This window comes from Lepisosteus platostomus, chromosome 2, assembly GCF_059453375.1.
Source record: "Lepisosteus platostomus isolate fLepPlt1 chromosome 2, fLepPlt1.hap1, whole genome shotgun sequence".
In the NCBI taxonomy this organism is placed as follows: domain Eukaryota; kingdom Metazoa; phylum Chordata; class Actinopteri; order Semionotiformes; family Lepisosteidae; genus Lepisosteus; species Lepisosteus platostomus.
In genome coordinates, this window is record NC_142612.1 from 14,950,743 (window position 1) to 14,959,358 (window position 8,616).

Below are 8,616 nucleotides of genomic sequence, written 5' to 3' on the forward strand. Positions count from 1 at the left end.
TGAATTGAAGCCAGATTTCGCAAGATTTTTCATATTCCTAGTAAAATGCAACAGTGAAAAGGCAACCTCCAACATGTTTAAGAGCTTGAGACAGCCAAACAATTCAAATTAATGCCACTATTAAGTCAATTAAGGTTTTAATTGTGTAAGTGAGAGCTTGTTGTGTGGGCCTCCAGGCCAAGACTGGGAACCACTGTTCTTGGAGATTGTCAGAGTTCGGCTGTATTTATTCCTGATCATGCATGATCGTCCACAATAAATATGAAAGTAAATATGTATTTTTAATGACGGTTTCTGACAGGAGCCATCCAGTCCTCAGTTAAAGAGGTGAGAGCCTTCATCAACCATCTTGTTGTATTTTGAAATTGGATTTTAAAATGAAACATACTATGTTTCTGAAAGTTTTTTAGTCATAATTCCAGGTAGAAAGGTTTCCAGGAGCAAAAGCTAAATAACTCATAGTTTTACAGGTATACTCTTATTCTGCAGTAAGCACTAATGAAGATACCACTACCACTTGACTTTTGCTCCACCATAAAAATAAGGGTCAATAAAATGAAGACAATTTTTAACATATAAAAAGCCTCACTTTTGCAAAGAATGAGCCAGGGAGCTGCTGCAAGGGTGAAGATAGGGTTTAAACATCTGTTTAAAACACCATGTGGGTTCATTTCTCATTTCTACAACTCTTGTTGTACCCATGAGCAAGGTCATTCTCTCAGACTGCTTCTGTAAAACACCAAGTTATTTAAATGTTAGGTGCTTCAAAGAAAACCGTCATCCAAATAAAATTTGTTTAATTTAAAACAATCTTGCGTTTGAGCTGAAGTAAATAATTAACTCAAATTATCTCTACACAGTGAACATCTTGCCAGTTTTCTAGAACATCCCTAAACTTTGCCTCTTAGGTTCTGCAAAATTGATTTTTGGACTTTCTGGCATAGCAGCTGTTTGTATACATTCTATCTATATTTTCAATCTTGGCAATTATCAAGGCAAGCTGATACCACTGTACTTACTGTATGCTCACCAGATACAAGATAACACTTTACAAGCCCATTCATGGCTGCAGAGGTCTGTGATTTTACAGGTTAAAACAATACCTGCTGATGGGATCTTTTGGGTTTCATTATAGATGATATTGTTCAATAAAAATAAAAATCCAAAATTGTAGTACTGAATGAGCAAAACATTTACAAAATCAAAATAATTGAGATAAAACAAATGCTTATTAATTCTATTGCCAAATTAATGTTTTTGCATATAAAAAAACGGACCTTGGTGTTTACAGCATGCATGTACATTCTTTCATTCACAAACACCTCTGGGAAATTGCTGACGATAAGATCTTGTTGTTAAGTGACCCCAACAGCCTTGTCCTTATGGACAGGGTATCCATTGTGACGCCACGGGGGTAAGAAGCCTCAGTATTATCGTCTATGTACTTGATCATACCATTTTATTGAAAAGAAAGAGTTATTAGTATTATTGGAACCATGCTTTAAATCTCGGTGTGAAAATGATTTGTGCAAATTGAGCATTGCACATGTGTGTTCTTGGTTCTTGTTCTTGGTCTTTTTAGTATCTTTGCTGCCGTTGGTCAGATTCTTTGAAGATATAAGCTATTTTCATTTCAATGCTAAAGACAGCCAAATTCCTGTTTGCACAAAAGCTGATTTTCATTAAGGACTACCTACCACTGCTTTGATGATGTTCAAAAACAGATGCAACCAAATTTATTACATCGCAATGCTGACAAGACTGATTTTAGGTTGTTTGTCTCTCCTTACTAACTTTACAGCTGTGTTAACATTAGTATTTACTTAAGTATTGACTATTGATAGTGCTGTAATCAGTCCCAGTACTCTTGGGACTTGGTGAGTAATCCTGGTGTAATCTTTGATCTGCGTCTTGTATTTTATGGTCATGCTTACAAGACACAAATCTTTTTTCATTAGCTCATCAACACTGCTGATATATCTGTTCATGGCTTTCCACATCTGATGCAGAAAAACTATTCCATACAGGACATGTGTTGTTTCCCAGCTGGATTATTGTACTGTAGTGCTTGGTGCTATATCCTCAAATTGAACTCAGCTTCTCTGATTCGAACTGAAACGAAATATATAAGTATACAGGATCTCTCGTCCAGTGGTTTCACAATAATCACAATATTCAAAATACTTGTGCTCACCTTTAGAGTTGCAATGACTTGGCTCCTGACTGCTGCAGTAATCTGTAGGCTGTTATCTTGCTATACACCTACATGTTGTTTGTGATCTTTGAACCCTCATTTTCGATTATTTCCAAAAAACCAAGCTCTGGTCTCTGGGTGTCCTAGCTATAAGTTCTGTTGCTCCAAGGCTGTGAAATAATCTCTAAACCCAAATCAGACCTTACATATCACACCGCACTTTTAAATCCTTTCTTGCGGCTTATTTTTCATACTCTAGATTTTGTTTCTTTTAAGAAAATGCATAGTCATGTGTTACTAGTAGTTTAAAGGTTTGGCTTTTCATTTGTTACATTATAAAGTGCCTTAAGACAATGTGTTCTATAGAAAAGAATAATAAAACTATAAGGACTGCGATGGAAAGCTCCACGTCACTGTAAATTAATGTTTCAGGGGAGATTATAGAATACATGCAACTAAGAACACTGCTTGTTAATTTAGACTACTTGACTGTTGACATGGTTTCTTTTGAAAATTGAAATAGACTACAGTACTTTGCCAACACTACTGAGAGAGCTATTATCGTAGTTGCTTATCAATGTGCTGAACTAAACAAAGACTAAATCAGGCCAACCCTTGGTCTCCTTATCTGTTATACTGTAGATGTGTGTGTGCCCTGAGAGCCCCTCGTAAAATACTTAAGTAAATAAATATGGTGCCACAACCCAATTTGATATTCTGACTCATATCAACTGCTCAAGATTATAACTTTTTTCAAAGATTTGTGGAAATGCTCATCATTTACTACAGTATACTAATGTGTCATTCGTGTTTTCATTTAAAACATCCGAGAGGTGTTTTTTAATGACTGAAGTGTTTAAAATGTGTTTATCAGACCTCAGACCTTGTGAATTTACTCATGCCTCCTCCTTCCAAGTTTAGGATATATGATTTAAACCTTATCGAAAACCATGTACTTGGTTTTTATATTGTTACCATTAAATAATTTCTTTTGCCTTCTCACCATTTACATACCACTTACTTGCTTACAACCAGTAGCTAGTGCACCCTGCAACTCACAACTGGCAGCCTGCTGGAGCTAAGCAGGTGTGAGCCTGTTCAGTACCTGGATGGGAGACCATCTGGGAAAGCTAAGGTTGCTGCTGAAAGGGGTGTTAGTGGGGCCAGTAGGAGGTACTCACCCTGCATTCTGTGTGGATCCAAATGCTTCAGTATAGTGACGGGGACACTATACTGTAAAAAGGCTCCGTCCTTTAGATGAGATGTAAAACTGAGGTCCTGACTCTCTGTGGTCATTAAAAATCCCAGTTTGTTTCTTCAAAAGAGTAGGTGTTACCTCGATGTCTTGGCCAGATTTTCCCCTGGCCTTTACCACTCATGGCCTCCTAAATAATCCCCATCTACGAACTGGCTTCATCACTCTGTTCTCCTCCTCAAGGATAACTGAAGTGTGATGAGTGTTCTGGCGCACTATGGCTGCTGTCGCATCATCCAGGTGGTGGTGGAGGGGAGTCCCCATTACTTGTACAGTGCTTTGAGTGGAGTGTCCAGAAAAGTGTCATATAAGTATGAGGAATTATTATAAACAATTATAATTATTATGAATGATTAAATTCAACCTTGAAGTCTGTGTGGAATGTCTTTCCTAAACTGGACACCAAATTCTGTAATTTGGTCAATTCCTAATTCCATCTGGAAAGCCAATGAATATATAAAGGGATTATGTACCTAATGCTCTTTCACTGACTTGCCTGGCTGAGGAGATGACAGAGCTGGCTGAAGGTCAGGGCTGTCACAACCCCACTCATGTAGGGAGGTTGCTCCAATGGCAAAGCTGGGGTGAAGGAAGGGGTACTGGAAAAGATCTGCACAGACTTGTGGGCAGCCTGCGAGCCTTTACTGTATATGCAAGAGAGCAGAAGCGTGAGATTGGAATTTCAGCTCCCTCTAATCTTCTGTTAAACAACACCAGAGGTGGCATTAAGAAACCAAACAGACAATGTCTGCAGCACAGTGGAACAGGAATAAGAGTTGAAGCTAGGCATAACAAAATCCACCGATCTTTCACACTGCTGAATGGAAAATCTAATGAAGGTTTTCTCTTACCACTGCAAATGAATTGAGCAATTCTAGTATGAAATCTCTATATAAAGAAAATGAATCCTACAACCAAAACATTTTGAAGTGTGGATGAACATTGATTTGAATTATTGAGACATGAGAAGTAAGGAAATCAGGAAAATGGGTCCATTGGTTTAAGTCAGTGTCTATCCATTTAAAATCATTGAATATATGTACAGCGATAGCTGGAAAAGGACGGTGCTGCAAGGTATCTGAAATATTTTGTTTACCTGTAATATTAATGACAAAAAACTTTTATTTTCTACATACATGGTCTTTAATGCACTTCTTGCATACAAAGATTTGTTGGCAGCTTAAACTAGGCTTTTGGGCACATACATTATACACTTTAACAGATGCACAATATATTTTATGTAATGATTTTTATTTTAAAAAGTGCACATATATAATTTAAATGTGATTTTGAATGATATATACATTATTTACTTCCATCAACAGAGCAACAACAGATTGTTCAGTTCTGTATATACTGACGCATACATGTGCAGCTCTGAGGGTGAACCTCCCACTGTAACTAATAGGATTGAAAGATTACCATATAATGAAATAATGGGTGCATTGTGAGCAACAACAGAGGAATCTTTCAGATGACAGCAGGGGCACAACCTCGTGGATGCAGAGCCTTTAAAGCAAGCACAAGGCATGGATTGGAAAGACCGAGGAGGAGAGGAAAAATGTTGATCGGAGCCTTTGGATCACCATGGCCATAACAACCAAATATTTTTTTTGGAAACATTTTAAATATTTTTGTTCCTTGACCCCTGCGAATTTGTGTGATTATCAAAGAGCACAGGCTGCAGACCAATCTGTTTAACATTCTTTTCAAGATGTGTCGTTCATTAAAGCGTTCATTAAACACAGCTTAGCCTTGGAACCAACAGGGAAGTCAGTATGAATTTTTTTCAAACGCTTTTCCAGCAGAATAGATCTGCAACACCAAAATTAACTTTGTTTTAATCTAATTTTCCAAGCCACTGTCTGGCGACAGTGTTAAATATATCAGAGGGCCTGGTAACCACCAGACATTTTAAAAACCATTTCACAAAATTATACCGTTTCATTGTGCTCTTAGGGTGAAAGGTACTCTTTACATCAAACCACCAAAACCCACAAAACTGGTCATATGCTGCTGTTATGACTTAATTGGTTTTATTGTCTATTTACTCTGACTGCTGTTTGCTTATTTTTGTTTCTCTGAAAAGGATCAAAGATTACAAATGCTAAAATTTAGAAAAAAAAGGTGGAGTGCAAGCAGGTGGGTGACATCTGCTGTTTTCAAGCACTATGCACTACAGAAGTCACTTGAGCTTTTTAGGTTGTGGAGAAGTTGGAAAACAACAGGAGCCTCAGGAAAGTCTTTGCAGTGCCTGACTCTTTGTTCCTCCATAAGCAGCTGCATTATCTTAAACTTACTTAAATAACATTGCCCGTGTGTTCGGAGATGAGAATGACATCATCAAATTCCCATCCTGCAAATGTGGTCAGAAGAGAGCAACGGTTCTATACTTTATGTCATCATCACAGTGGGGCCAGAAAAATGGCTTTTCACATCTTCCTGTGAATCCGTATTCAGAAACTACTCAGGTAATTGTTACAATTATTATTCAGATTAAATTACATATTTCACAAAACTCATACCCTTAGCATCACAATATCTCAACAGAATATAATACTGTATTACCAATAACATTCACGGTTAACATGTAATATAATTTATAGTGCCATTCTCATTGTAAAATATATCTTGTTAAATTTTATAGCAAATATAATTTTTGTTCCATTTTGTGTAGTTACTCTTTATGAACCGGCTGGGAGTATAAAATCTGTAAAGTGAATTATTATATATATTATTAAAAAGGCAATGCACCTCAACAGGATGAGTGGATTGAAATAAAATCATGTAAACTACAATGCACTCATTCTGTTATAAATACATATATCACAAAAATACATGTACAAAATACTGTTTTTTAATTAAACTTTTTAATAAATCTTGATTTGTCTTAGCTGACATGCACAAATACTCTAAAGACTATTTGAAGTTCTATAATTTATGATATCCCCTTCATAGAGTACTCTGCAATATTATTACACAAAGTGTATGTGAATTTGGTCTTTGCTTAATAAAGGTTTCACCTTTGTTCCAGCAGAGAATTCAGGAGATTTTACTTTTAAAATTTTACTTTTGGTGTGATTCAGCAAGCTTAAAAAATCCAAGCACTTCACTGGAACTTTTTAACACTAATAATGCTCATTTTTCATTTTGAAGTATGATAATAAATGTCAGAAAACTATTTAATACCTTAGATGAGAACTACTCTATGGCACGTTGCTTGCACAATCTTCTGCCATGTTCCACCAGAGGTGAAGATTGATTAAAGCTGTTTATAGCAAGTATACTCCTTCTCTGGGTACTTTAACTTGTCATATGGTTTTTATACCGTGTTACGGGTCATAAAGCAAACACGTTTTAAGAAAAACATGGAATACTAACCAACAACAGAAGTTAGAAGTGGGAAATTCTGTACAACCTGTTTAAAAATGTATTAAGTTCCTCATCCCAGCATTTCCTTGTTTAAAAAAATCCGGTGTGGGGAAACTTTGGGTCAAGTGAAAGAAGAAGGTGATCATCCAGGACTAGGTAGTTCTGAGGTAAGAATAAAAAGAGGAAGTAGCAGCAGCCTCATGCACAGATTAATTCACCTAGCACCTAAAACAACTCAGCTAAAACATATCTATTAATCATCGTGGCTTCAAAGTAAACTAATGCGTAGAAGAGCAAATATCTGAATTCCAAGTGTTGTCTTAGTGACCACAAGGATTTAATTAGAAAAACGTGTGAGAGCTTTGAAGAAGGAGCAGCATTTCATCTTGAGAGTGGAGGAGAAGGAGAAAGAAACAGAAACTGGAATCACTTCAGTCACTCACAGGGACTCAGCAAAAGAAGCAAGTGAACCAGTCTTTGCCTCTTAAACATACTCCATGCGCTTCTTGGATGAGTGATCTAAACCTCGCTTTTCCTGGCTCCTGGGGGGATTAGCGCCCGAATTCTGTCGGAAGCAGCAGTACGAGGAAATGAGGAGGATTCCACCCACGATGTGAAGAAATCCGGCTGCCCAGCCACAGAAAAGAGCATCCCCAAATTCGAAGCGTGGCACGATATCAGGGAGTGTTTCATCCCAGAACCTTAGCACAGTCTCATGAGCCATGAGGGACACTGGAACCAGACAGATCACACCAGCCAGACAGGAGAAGAGACCCCCCAGCACTTTCAGGATTCTCTTTGATCTCTCACCTTCGTGTCCTTTACAGGTCTTCACCAGGTAGAGCCCAGGAATGGGAATCAGCAGTCCTAGGACTCCGATAGCTATGGCTGTACACATGAGGATCCGAGCCAGTTTGATATCATGAGGAAGGCCTAGCAAACTGTCATAACCCCTGCACTCCATGCCACCCAGGTCCTGGATCACACAGCTCTCCCATAGGCCCAGCTGGTAGCTTTCTGTCTGCAGCAAGTCAGTGGAGAGCGTTAGCCACGACATGAACGTGGTAGCCAACAGGCAAAGCCAAGCCGCAACAGAGAAAAACATCCCCAGCAGTTCAGTGACACGGATCCCTGCATCCATTGTGCTTGAGCAGTGTGTCCTTCCCTTCTTTGCCTTTGCCAGGCTGGATGTAGAGTACGCGTGTATCAGTGCCCTGCAGCTGAAAAACTCCCGCTATGGTGCAAATTCTGAAGAACACTGGCCAATTAGTGCTAGCTGCCTCAGCGGGACTGAAAAACACGTTTTCAAAATCAGCTCCCTCTCAAGAAAGAAAGAAAGAAAAAAAAAAGACAAAATGTTCACATCATCTGTGAATGAAAGGACTTCAGCTTCTTGACATCTTGCCCACCCTTCTGCTGCATCAGAGCAGGAGCAAGCAAGTGGCAGAGACAGCGGACAAAAAGATCATTCAGATCCCTGCCAGTCTCCGAACAGTTTGCCACATGGGATGCTATTAAAATGTAGACAGGATGTTATTAAAATGCAGATCTTTATAATCTGGGGAGCGCAGGGCAGTCTTATTTATAGTATCCACCCCCCATTTTTTGGCGTTTTGTTTCTGACGTGTAATTATGGGTCACTGTGTAGTGCTTACCCAATGCTGAAGAGAGGTGCATAGAATCAGGAGCAATGGAAAAAAAAAACTAAACAAGGCTGTTTGCCCTATAATTTAAAAAAAAAATAACGTGCTGGCTGAAAAGCAAAAGATAAGCTTTACAAACTCCAGGTTGCCAA

The 8,616-nt window shown here is 38.4% G+C and overlaps 1 protein-coding gene across 1 annotated transcript; it reads right to left on the reverse strand.

The window, feature by feature from the left end:
* Positions 1-4,568: 4,568 nt before the first annotated feature.
* Positions 4,569-8,413, reverse strand: LOC148676002 (claudin-24-like). The gene has a single exon (XM_088600018.1). It carries the CDS (start codon positions 7,960-7,962, stop codon positions 7,306-7,308), a length of 657 nt encoding a protein of 218 aa, XP_088456144.1. The 5' UTR covers positions 7,963-8,413; the 3' UTR covers positions 4,569-7,305.
* Positions 8,414-8,616: the final 203 nt, after the last annotated feature.

Bases quoted from the DNA above. Each gene is read 5' to 3' on its own strand.
- LOC148676002 (XM_088600018.1), bottom strand. From the start codon at position 7,962: ATGGATGCAGGGATCCGTGTCACTGAACTGCTGGGGATGTTTTTCTCT.